Below are 13,214 nucleotides of genomic sequence, written 5' to 3' on the forward strand. Positions count from 1 at the left end.
CCTAATAGCGCATCAACAGACCCTGACGGCATCTCAGTTGTGCTAATAAAGAAACTAGGACCAAACTCCAAGCAAGAGAGGCAGCAAGCAAAGAAGCTCCCAATGGGTGGAAACTAAGCAGGATGAGCATTATCTATGAAGGAAAGGAGAACAAAGCTGATATAAACAACTACCGTCCTATAACAGTGACATCAATAGTTTACAGGCTGGTGATGCAGATAGTAAAGAAAAGACTACAGATCTGGGTGAAAATGAGGGGGTGCGGGGAGAACTACAAAATGAGTTCTGTAAACGAAAGAGGTTGGAGGACAATCTGTTTTCATTGATCCAATGTATTGAAATAGCGGAAAAAAGAACACAGGCCCCTGTGGCTGGCATTTCTAGATAGAAAGGGAGCTTACGATAGCATGATTCAAGAAGACTTGTGGGGAATACTGGACACACTAGATGTAGAAGATAGAATAACTAATCTTATAAAGAATATCTATAAAAGTAACAAGGGAGTTATAAAATGGGAAGAACGGGTATCTGAACCTATAGAGATACAACGCAGGCTTCTACAGCGATGTCCCTGGTCACCTTTGTTATTTATGCTGTATCTACAGGAACTAGAAGCCAAATTAGAAGGGAGTCGACTTGGCTTCAGCCTCTCTTTTGCCAAGCAAAGAAAACACGTTGAACAGTCTATAACAGCATTGATGTATGCAGATGATATAGTATTAATAGCTAGCAACAAGGAAGATCTGCAAGGATTGATAGACATCTGTGGTAATGAGGGAGATAGATTAAATTTGAAGTTCAGTAGGAAAAAATCGGCAATCATGATTTTTAAAGATAATGAAGGCAGTGAGCATAAGATACAGGAAGTCATGCTAGAAAGAGTGGATAAATAGAAATATTTGTGCATATGGATAAACAACGGGACTGAGAAACTAAGGGAGCACGAAAAATACTTAATGACTAAGGGCAACAGGAATGCAGCTACAATGAAATATAGGGCACTGTGGAACTACAATAGGTATGACGTTGCGAGAGGGATTTAGAAAGGTGTCCTGGTCCCGAGTTTGGCAATGCTGTGTTGTGCATGATCAGAGCTTCAAGCAAAATTGAAAATTAAACGTGGCATAGGTAGACTTGCTTTGGGAGCACACGGGAATACCCCAAATCAGGGGATACAGGGTGAAATGGGATGGACATTGTTCGAGTGCAGGGAAGCTAGCAGCAAGATAGAATTGGAGGAGCGATTCAGAAAAATGGTAGGGGAGCGTTGGGCTAGGAAAGTTTTCAGCAACTTGTACACGAAAAATGTTTATACTAAATGGAGGAAGCGAACTTGAAAATTGTCAAGCAAGTATTTAGACAACAGTATAATACCACTTCAAAAGGAAACATCGGTTAAGAAGAAGGTGAAGGAAACAGAGAGGGACATCTGGAAGATCGGAATGCTTATGAAATAATCACTAGAGACCTACCCAACTTTCAAGCAGGGAATTGCAAAAGAAAAAAATCTACGATAATTCTCGAACCACTTCCCTGCTGTTCGAGGCAAGAACCGGAGTATTGCGGACCATGACGTGCCGAGCCAAATACGAAGGCACAGACACGGTATGTAGTGCATGTGGAGAGGAGAAGGAAATGGCTGGACATTTGATAATGTTTTTTAAAGGGCTCCGAACTATAGTCGAAGATAATGGTGTGGAACTTTTCAAAGCATTGGGGTTCAGGCACAGTGAAGGCAAAACAGACTAACTGGTAGAAATAACCAGGAGGAGGCTAACTGATTGGTGGCTACAATCAAGGTGCGAGTGAAATACAATCCTTCAGCACATTTAAACTTATGGCTAGGTGGCGTGAGCCATTGCCTGATCTAAAGGGTACAGCCGGATACATCCATCCATTGGTTTTTGATGGCCCGTGCACTCGCCTCCACGTGACCACGTCCACTTCGTTCACTTCACCTTGTCACGGCAGCATGAGAAAAGTTCTTACAATGAGTGTTACGCACGGGTACCGACATCCTCCCAAATGCCCTCACCTGCCTACTTTGACAGCCAAGGTGTTGTAACTAACGGTCGATTGCACGCACAGAATCAAAGAGATCAGCAGGCAGCTCACACCTTTCAATGTATTGTGTTCTCATTGCAAAGTGAAGCGACGATGGTCCTTTCACTCGCTGGAGCGGTCAGGTTTCCTTAAGGCCTAACCACACATGCATTGCAGCGTGTGGCTTGTACACTCGGCGTCACGTTTTCTCCCTTGTATGAAGAAAGAGGTTGCGCAGCTTTGTGCAGTCGCTCGCCCTCTCCCTTACGTTTAAATTTTACTACACCTAGAGCGTATAAGCAGGCAGTGATTGATTCATTGATATGTGGGGTTTAATGTCCCAAAACCACCATATGATTACGAGAGCCACAGTTATGGAGGGCTCCGGAAATTTCGACCACCTGGAGTTTTTTTAATGTGAACCCAAATCTGAGCACATGGGCCTACAGCATTTTTTGCCTACATCAAAAATGCAGCCGCCACAGCCTGGATTCGATTCCACAGCATAAACAGGCATAATAAGCTTTTCAATTAAAAAGCAATCGATCAGAGGGTATGTTCATTTGGCCTTGAAATTGGGCTTCACAGCGGAGGGAAATTTTCTTTTTTGTGTGTGTGTGTGTATTTACGATATAGCATTCCGTTACTACAGTGAAACCACCTTCACAGAGAGTTTACGAGCGAACAGTTGTTCATTCAGTTTGTATACTTCACTGTAAATTTAAATCGAAGTGAATTTGAATATATCGATATTCATTCGACTATTCGAAGTGTTCGATTACTTGCACAAGCGTACCGATCACGTAATAGGGCACCAGCGCAATTATTCACAAGTATTCAGAGTACTTGCAAGAAAAAAAAACATTCCACTCCATTAAAAGACTGAATAAAATCCAATTTCAGTATTTCAGCCAAATACATGCAAAATAGACTTTAAGGTTACCCTTGAGAAAGGTGCAAGTTCTGTGTTAGCCAGGCTGTGCTCTGGTAAAGCCTCTCGCTCTGCAGCACCCGCTGATGGGGGGTGCAGGAATACCGAATGTCATCATCTGAAGGCATTTCACCGGCATGGGGGGGGGGGGGGGGGATTCTAGTAGCTACAACAGTAGACTGACCCCTAAAACTAGACCTCTTTTAAACCAAGAAATTCTTCAGCATAAAAAAAGCATTGCTACAAAGCTTCCAGAAATATTTCAACAATCCTAATTGCTATTCACCAATATGAACCAGCTCAAGCAAATTAAAGTATTAGAAATTTTAACAAATGGAATAACCTTGAGGGACAAAGAAAAACAGAAGACTGTCCAAAGTGTAGTTCCATATGCTTTATTATGATGACTCATGCGATGGTAAAAACATGGCAAAGCAACAGAACTGGCAATGGCTGATTATGACCTCCCTTAGAAATTTTGTTTGCTTAATACAAGCTGGCTTTGGCCAAATTCTAACTCCATGGTGAATGGAAGCAGGAAAAAAAAAAACTGAGGGCATAAGAATGCTGAGCACTCTGAAACACCATCTCGATATGGCCGTTATGCTCAATAAATGGTAGACAGTGGAAGCATCAACGGATGCTCTGCCGAAAGATGGTTGAGGCAGTAGCGTTCATGTGCAGCTTCTTCTGTTTCTTCTTTGATGGGTCGACTGAAAAACAGTTCCATATCCGCAGCGTTTCATCCGCACCCGCCGATGCCACCATGCTTCCATCAGGGCTGAGGCACATGCAAAGAACGCGAGCAGTGTGCCCTGAAAGAGGACAAAAGAAGAGTCACCCGTGCACATCATAAATGCCAAAATTATGCACAAAAGGGAAACGCAGGCATGCAAGCATCAGTTAACTTGACTCCTTACATCTGTCGCTGCTAGACCAAAGATCCATGGCAAGACTTTGGTGAAGTACAATAAGTACTGCCAAACGTGTGCCAGGATAGGCAAAATACACTCGAATAAAGTGGCAAGCACAGTTTCCAAATAGAATCTCGCAAGTCATTTCATTCACTTTTTATGCTAGTACAGCTGAATCCATTTATAAGAAAAAAAGTGGAGTTCTTGCTTTATACAGTCAAAACTAGGCTTGTGTGAATATTCGAACAAATAGTTGAGTATTCGAATTTGCTTCAATTCGAATTTAACTTATCGAATATTTTTGAAGTATTCGTAATGAACAAATCAATGTATATTATTTTGCATGTCACCGCCTGTAAATGTGGTTTCACTGCAATGTAGAAATAATAAGTCGCGAAGGCACTTATCCAAAGCTATTCGTTTTGCCGTGAAGCCCCTCTTCAAATTTAAGGGGGCCCTTAACACTTACTGAACATGGTCAGAAAACACTGCCGATCGGTAGTCGAGGCTACTGAGAACACGCGAGGCAAATATTGTAGAGCTGCACGAAGCCCGTTTTTCACAATGAATTTTCAAAGCTAAAAATTGCTTTCTTTCCTCGGCAAATGACACTACAAGCTCAATAATCACTTGCCACAGCCAAGAAGGAATATACGGCTCCGAATACAGCCATTGGCCGATTTGAGCATGGCGCGCTCGTCGTTACCGAGGCCGCCGCTTGTCCATGAGTTCATGTGCGATCGCACTGAAAAACCGCGTATTCAAAGGGAAAAAAAATGAGGTGCTCAAGGTCACAGGGCGAGTGTGATGTATTTTCTTTCGCCGTGCCATTCCTCTCTGCTCAACTTCCAGCTATTTCGTCTGGACGAGAAAAGTGAATGCAATTGCAGGGTGGGACCAATTTTCGAAACTATGCTCGCACTGGACTAATTCTAGACACTTTGCGACAGTAAATTTGAGGCAACAAGCATGTTTACTGGTTCCATGGCTACTTGAAAAAGTGTTGCAGGGCCCCTTTAAAGGAACATGTTACCCTCAAATCAATTCTTAATTTTATTAAGCTTGTTATGATGGCTTATGTGCTCCAAGTATAATAAATTTTAAAACATTAAATATCTTACAAATTATCACTCGCATCCTACCGAAACTACTACTCAAGGTTGTTTCGACTTCTTTTGAATGAAAAAAAAAAATGGCATTTGCATAGAGCCCTCATTTCAATTCAAAAAAATATTGGGCAGGTTAGTTAGGTCATCATAAATATTTTTTTTCTATATGCCATACATACAATTCCATTCGAAATTATTCGATCAAAATTACTATTTGCTTCGAATTCATTTCGAACCTAAAATTCACTACTTTGCATGAGCCTGGTCGAAACCCTTTATACGAGACCCTTATATAAGAGACAAATGGGTATAAAAGACACCAGTGTGCCTAAGGTAAATTACGGCCTGATAAGGAAATGTGTATGAGGTACCCTGCTTATAAGAGACATCTCATATAAAAGACAAATTGCTCCCCAGAATATGCCTCTTATAAAGGGGTTTAATTGTATTGAGTTCTCACACCTTATACGATGTGTCTCTTCTAAGAACAGTACTACACTCTCATTTTCTGATCAACCCATATTTCGATGATGGGCACAGATGAGTTTCATCATTGTCTCTTACAAAGGCGTTCAACTGCAATACTACTTGAATGTGCTGTCATAATTGCTTGCACCAGCACAAGTATGAGAATGCAGAGTAGTGAATTCTCACACTTAAGAAGCAAAACCTGCACATGTGCAGCTCGGGGAGGGAGTTGAAAGAGCTGCAAGAGTGAACGTTGCAGCTGGAATTGAAAATGGGAGGGAGCAAGCAGTTCCTACTTCTACCGAACATAATCGATTTAGGCACTGCAGTTCACGAGCACTTGACCTTTGGTTTGCATACAAAGCTTCATTGCCAGAACTTTGGGGAGCTTTCCAAAGTCAGAGCTGGATGCTTTAACCAGCTAAAAACAAGACTATGCATGCTGCAGCAATGATGGCCAGAAAGCAAGATGAACATAATGCACTGAGGCAATGTGACAATTTTTTTTATGACTAGAAAGCAATCCTTTGAATTCTTGATCACAATGTGGACTGATATTAAAATTTTTTTTTCTGCCAATTTTCTTGAGGGTGGGTACTTTATGATTATATATTTATAAGACAGCACAATTAGTATTACCTGTTTTACTGTACACAGCTGTCAACATGCAATTTTAGAATTTGCAAAAATCCTGTGGACATCTTAAGGAAGGGATGTCATTAAGTATGTATTTTATTGACAGTACATTTATTCAAAAGATTTTGGAGATATTGTGGAATACTTTAGCCTTATTATCAAGAACAATATACCTTTAGCAGCAGCAATCAGTGACAAGGAGTAAATTCTCAGCTACATTTTTCTGCTGTTGCTGATATCCCCTGCACTGGAAATTAGGCAATACAAATCTCAAGGAAAAGTGAAAAAATATCCTTATCACCAAAAATCTGGTTTTGCCAAGAAAGTAGAAAAATCCATTTTGAAAATATGATATGCATGAAAAAGTTTATTTCCGTAGAAATAGCCCTCGTTTGTGCGACACACACAGACTGAGCAGTAAGGGGTGGCGCAGCTGGCAACCATAAACGCACACAGCAGCGCTTCGCTTCAGGCCAACTGAAAACTGTCGATTGATTGATTGATTGATTTGTGGGGTTTAGCGTCCCAAAACCACCATATGATTATGAGAGACGCCGTAGTGGAGGGCTCCGGAAATTTTGACCACCTGGGGTTCTTTAACGTGCCAACTGAAAACTGTCGAAGTCCACTTCATCACAGTCGTAAACGAACCAGAGAAATGCCAAAACGTTTCATGCCCTTGATCTACCACTGTAATAGGAGGATGCATTCTGAGCTGCGTAGTTGCTATCGATGAAACCATCAACAGCGATGGCGGTTCCATGGGCAGCTGTTAGGGCTAATAATAGTCCCTTTAAAATCCATGTGCGCTGGCCATGCAAGTGCACATGGAAGTGCCCTTAGAACCAAGTTATTGCTACAACTACATCTACCACTGCTTAGCCTTCGGAAAACAGCGTCGCAATTACGAACGTTGCATGCGTTTATACATTTAGTTTGCCAATGCCATAAATGACGACAGTGATTTTGTCCACAGCGTTTGTAACAAGTTATAGCTCCATTTGCTATCCGCCTGCGCTTTTTGCGAAGGTGCCTTCAGAGCAGCATCACTGCTATACTAATCAAGCCTATTGCAGTTTTGTACACAGTAGTGGTGGCAAGCAACATCGCTTTGACTCTGCGAACATTGGCTGTGTGTATACTTCAGGATCTTGGTTGTGCCATACATGATCACTTTGTTAGAGACCGCCAGTTCTTCCACAGGAATTATGGCAAATGATAATTTTGACTGCGTGCGTGCTGGCTGTATGCATATTTTTTGAGTTTCCAGGGGACGCTGTTGTTGACCCTCGCTTGGCAGTTTCAACACCCAAGTTCACATCACCCGTCACGGCATAAAAAGAAATGTTTGGAACATCCAAATGTTGGTCCATTGCACACAAAGAAACACGGCCAAAGAATTTTACGAATTCGTATTATACTAAATTACTAGGATAGTGGGAATACTTTTTCAAATATTCAAACGAATATCACAGTATTCTAAATGAACGATCAAGATGTACATTAGTCCACACGTAACCCCTGTAAAAGTTGTTTCACTGCAGTAAATGAGTGCTATGTCACGAAAGCACCTACCCAAGAGAAATCCAGACTAATTTTTTGCGGTCCTCTACCAGGTTGAAATTAAACAAAACTAGAGTAAAATAGGTTTACCTGCTTATCTGGCGATGATGAGTAATAGAATGAGAAAACGTAGGCGTGAATCAACCGATAAACAACCTGTCGAGCAGTGCCCGACCACAAACCACGGCAATCGTGTTGCATTGTCAGCAGTGGCCCAACAACGAACCACAAAGGTTTTTTTTTTTAAGTTTACCATGCCAGCTTATATGCTTCAAGTATAGTATATTTTAAACCTTGACATATTTTACAGGCTATCCCTTGCATTCTTCCGCAAGTGAAGTCCTGCTACTATTCAAAGTAGTTTTCACTTCCTTTCAACCAAAAAGGAATGGCATTTGCACATGCCCCATTTCAATTTAAAAGGAATACATTGCACAAGTTAGTTTTATCATAATAAACACGAGCCCGTTTTTCTTTTTCGTATGCTATATACACTATTCGAACTCAATTCATTGATTAAATCACTATTCACTTCAAACTTAAAATTCACTAGTTGAACAAGCCTACCGAAATTCATATCACCAATATTCTACAGTATACTAGGCTGATGCGAATATTTGAACGAATATAATTTGAATTCACTTCGATTTGAATTTAAGTAATTGAAAATTTCAAAGTATTCAAAGTGAACAAATAATTGCATATTAATCCACACGTAACCACCTGTAAAGAAGCTTTCACTGCATCAAACTAGTGCTAAGCCGCGAAAATGCTAACCTTGGAGAAATCCACCCTGTCACGAAGCCCCACGACAAGGTTAAATGAACATATTGTTACGCCACGTATGTGCCGGACGAAGAAGGAAAAAGAAGCAAGGGGTGTGGAAGAAGAAGATCATCATCATCTGCCTGCGCCGATACGGCTCGTCCCTCGAACCGTGTATCAATAAACCCCCAGACGCCTACTGAGGTCGTAACAGAGTGGTGGAAGGTGCTGGGTATAGGAACCAACGACGGGACCGCTACCCCTCGGATTTCGCCGGAGTCGTCGCCTCGCCGGCCTGCCTCCTTCTTTGGCCATCATGCCTGACGAAACAGAAGCTCGGGAACCAGTCCCCAGCAGTTCTTGGCCGTATCACAGAGAGCCACGAACCTTCTCCGGGAGGGCCAATGACGACGTGGACTCATGGCTCAAACATTTCAAGCGAGTAAGCAACTGCAACAAATGGGATGCTGCCTCCCAACTGTCACGCGTTGTTTTCTACCTCACTGATGTTGCCCTCGTTTGGTATGAGAACCATGAAGATATTCTGACAACATGGGAACGCTTTGTTGAAGAAATCAAGAAGTGTTTCGGCAACTCAGCTGCAAAAAAGAAGCTTGCCGAGCAGAGTCTTGCACAGAGGGCCCAGCTATCCGGTGAGACCTGCACCGTGTATACTGAAGAGATTTTGAGGCTGTGTAGGGAAGTCGATTCCAGCATGTCGGAAGAGGACAAGGTGGGGCATTTGCTGAAGGGAATTGCAGAAGATGTTTACAACTTCCTTATTAGCAGGGAAAGCCTGACTTCAGTGTCTGACGTTGTACGGCACTGCCGCACGTTTGAAACCCTGAAGCAGCGCAGAATAGCGCCTAAGTTTGGTCGTCTGGCAAATGTCACCTCAGTAGCCAGCATAGAAGCGGCCTCAACTGGTGACCTTTCGGCAACCATCCGCCAAATTGTTCGGGAAGAGTTACTCAGACATGGCGAAATGACACGTGAACGGGCAGCTGCCACGTCTCCATCCTATTTCCCGCAGGACACCACTGCCCCACAGCTTACAGTTTATGAACATCCATCCGTCAACGCAACGGAGGTTGCAGGGCCTCGGCGTATTCAGCAGTCAAGTCCGGTTTTTTACGAGCGATCACAGTACCCTCAACGTTTCCGTTCCGTACGCCCATACCACCCACCGACAACTGATTTCATTGAATCTCGGGCTTACGCGAACGCTCGCAGACGTGAACACTTCGAAGAACGGCGACGACCTCGTCCTGCGCCTGTGTGCTACAACTGTGGTCTGACTGGTCACATATCGAGGTATTGCGATCGTTCGCGCATACCACGCTATGATCAGTGGACAAGCTTGACCGATAAACCTGCTGTCCCACCTTTTCAAGGACACTGGCCCACCGACTCAAGACCCGGCGGCAGCTTCTGGCACGGACACTGGCGCAACAACTCCCCTGCCTCTGATCGAAGTGTGACGCCACCTCCTGCGCCTCGATCCCACCGGTCTCCATCGCCACGGCGCCGCCCATCGTCACCACATCAGGAAAACTAAACAGTGCGGCCGATGGGGGTGAGGTCGCTGGTGACTTGCTGCAAAACGAAATACCCCCGTCTGTGTTGATGTTCAAGAACAAGGTAGAAGTTTTTGTTGATGGTGTGTGTACGATGGCTTTGGTGGATACTGGTGCTACAGTTTCGATTATGAGTGCTGCTTTTAAACACCGTTTAGGACAAAAGGTGATGTTTTTGTGGGAGAAGGCAACAACATTCTGTGGCGTTGGTGGTAACTCGCTGTGTCCCATTGGTGTCTGTACCGCAGAAGTGTGCTTGGGTGATCAAGTGTTTGTCACAGAGTTTACGATTCTTCCAAGGAGCACACACGACATAATCCTGGGGATTGACTTCCTTCGAATGTGTGGCGCCACTGTTGATTGTAGAAATGGAGAGGTGTACATATGTGATGCTGCCCCTGGAGAACTATTAGAGAATTCAGACAGGGAGCACGGTGCGCTCCGGGTCAGTGAAGATAGCATTGTGCCGGCATTCTCTGCAGTCTGTGTTCCTGTATACTCTTCACGCATTGAAAACAGTGACAGTGCGTTCGACGCATTAGTGGAGCCCTTTCATCTCAGTTGCATTAAGAAGAACACATTGGTGCCGCATTGCATAGTGTCACTCGTTCAAGGACGCACAGGACTATGGGCGGTAAACTGTTCAGCTGAGTCGGTGGTTCTACCAGGAGGACTGAAGCTTGCCAAGTTCAAAACATACTCACCGATGGCAGTGGCTGCCCTCAGTGATGCTCCAGGTGGGGCCTCAGCCAATACTTCTACGGCCGATTCAAAACTTTTACCTATGATCGACAAGTCACTTACTACTGACAAACGCCGCATGCTTCTGGACGTTTTGTCGAAATACGTGGCGATTTTCGATTTTTCCCATGACCATGCGCCCTCGATTCCCGCGTCTCGGATTCTCCACAGGATAAACACGGGAACAGCACAGCCCATCCGCCAGAAACCCTACCGAGTGTCGCCGTCTGAGCGCAAGATAATTGATGAACAAGTGCGTGATATGCTGCAGAAGGGTGTCATTCGAGAATCATCGAGTCCTTGGGCGGCTCCCGTGATTCTGGTCAAAAAGAAGGATGGTACCTGGAGATTCTGTGTGGACTATCGCCGTCTAAACTCCGTCACAAAGAGAGATGTCTACCCTCTCCCACGCATTGATGACGCTCTAGACTGCCTCCATTCAGCATCCTACTTTTCGTCCATAGACTTACGCTCAGGCTATTGGCAAATACCTGTGCATTCAATGGACAAAGAAAAGACGGCTTTCGTTACTCCGGATGGACTATATGAATTTAACGTGATGCCTTTTGGTCTATGTAACGCGCCCGCTACATTTGAAAGATTCATGGACACCATTCTGCGCGGCCTGAAGTGGAACATCTGTATGTGTTATCTTGACGACGTTGTTATCTTCGGGCGTACATTCAGTGAACATAACGAAAGGGTAGAGCTGGTTTTGAAATGTATTCGAAATGCTGGCTTGGTTCTTAATGCAAAGAAGTGTCATTTCGGAGCTCGACAAACACTGGTGCTGGGACATCTCGTCAACAAGGATGGCATCAGGCCCGACCCGAATAAGACGGCGGCTGTTAGAGCTTTTAAACCACCTGGCTCAGTGAAGGAGCTTCGGAGCTTCTTGGGCCTCTGCTCTTACTTTCGCCGATTTATTCCCGCCTTTGCAGAAGTTGCCTTTCCACTGACCTGTCTTCTCCGCCAAGGTGCTAGTTTTGAATGGACTCCTGATTGTGAAACTTCTTTCAACCAACTGAAGTTCTTGCTCACGTCGCAGCCTATCCTGCGGCACTTCGATCCTTCTGCGGCGACTGAAGTTCACACCGACGCAAGCGGCATTGGCATAGGTGCAGTCCTGATACAGCGATGTAATCAAGTGGAACACGTAATCGCATATGCCAGTCGTACTTTAAGTAAGCCGGAACGCAATTACACTGTGACCGAACAAGAATGCCTTGCACTCGTCTTCGCTGTGCAGCGATTCCGCTCATACCTATACGGTCGTCCTTTCCAAGTAGTTACGGATCATCATTCTTTGTGCTGGCTTATCAACCTTCGGGATCCGTCAGGCCGTCTAGCACGCTGGGCCCTCCGGCTGCAAGAGTACAACTTCACGGTATCGTACAAGAGCGGCAGGAAACACGCGGACGCAGACTGCCTTTCAAGGATGCCAGTTGATGCTACAGTTTGCGACGCTGACGATTTCGATCATCTGATTGCGTCCGTAGCACCAGCGTTCCCGGATAAGGCCACCTTTGAAACTGAGCAGCGGAAGGACGTGAGTTTGAATCCGTTATTCGTGATCGCACAAGCATCCACTCCGGAAAGCCGCTTTTGCGTCCGTGATGGTCTACTGTACAAGAAATCCATCTCCGGCACCGGTTCCCGCTTCCTGCTGGTGGTTCCAGAGGCACTACGGTCATCTGTTTTGTACGCCATGCATGATGACGCCACTTCAGGTCACCTCGGAACGACGCGCACTCTTCATCGTACCCAGGAACGCTTCTACTGGCCACGTATGCGCCAGTCAGTTGAGTTGTACGTGGCCAGTTGTGCGCAATGCCAGGCGCACAAATCTCTCTCAGCAGCTCCGGCCGGACATCTACAACCTGTGACGCCTCCCAGTTCTCCGTTCGAACAAATTGGCATTGACCTGGTGGGCCCTTTTCCGCGTTCATCGAAAGGCAACAGATGGATTGTGGTATGTGCTGACCATCTTACTCGGTACTGCGAGACTGCTGCCCTGCCATCCGCGACTGCTGGTCAAGTGTCGTCCTTCCTTCTCCATTCTATCATACTGCGTCATGGGCCCCCTCGCGTCATCATAAGTGACCGTGGACGTCAATTCACGGCAGACGTTGTCGAACAACTTCTCCGTATGTGTGGCTCAGAGCTCAGACACTCGACGCCTTATCACCCGCAGACGAATGGTCTCGTCGAGCGAACAATTCGAACACTGGTGAATATGCTTTCTATGTACGTTGCTTCGAACCACAAGAACTGGGACGATGTCTTGCCGTTCGTCACATACGCGTTTAATACTTCCCAACATGAGACCACCGGCTACAGCCCGTTCTTCCTCCTCTATGTTCGACCCCCCCGTTATACTCTGGATACAATATTTTCCTTCTCTGATCGGGACCAATCAGAAATCTCCCTAGCAGAAACTCTTTGTCTCGCCGAAGAAGCTCGTCGT

General features: G+C 44.9%; 1 protein-coding gene across 1 annotated transcript in view; it reads right to left on the minus strand.

The window, feature by feature from the left end:
* Positions 1-3,353: 3,353 nt before the first annotated feature.
* Positions 3,354-13,214, minus strand: part of fzy (cell division cycle 20 protein fzy) — a 30,911-nt gene continuing 21,050 nt past the window's right edge. Inside the window, exon 10 of the mRNA XM_037421652.2 lies at positions 3,354-3,789. Coding sequence (XP_037277549.2) covers positions 3,608-3,789 — 182 coding nt within the window. The 3' untranslated portion in view covers positions 3,354-3,607. The remainder of the gene's footprint in view (positions 3,790-13,214) is intronic.

The sequence above is a fragment of the Rhipicephalus microplus genome, chromosome 2 (assembly GCF_043290135.1).
Source record: "Rhipicephalus microplus isolate Deutch F79 chromosome 2, USDA_Rmic, whole genome shotgun sequence".
NCBI classification, from domain to species: domain Eukaryota; kingdom Metazoa; phylum Arthropoda; class Arachnida; order Ixodida; family Ixodidae; genus Rhipicephalus; species Rhipicephalus microplus.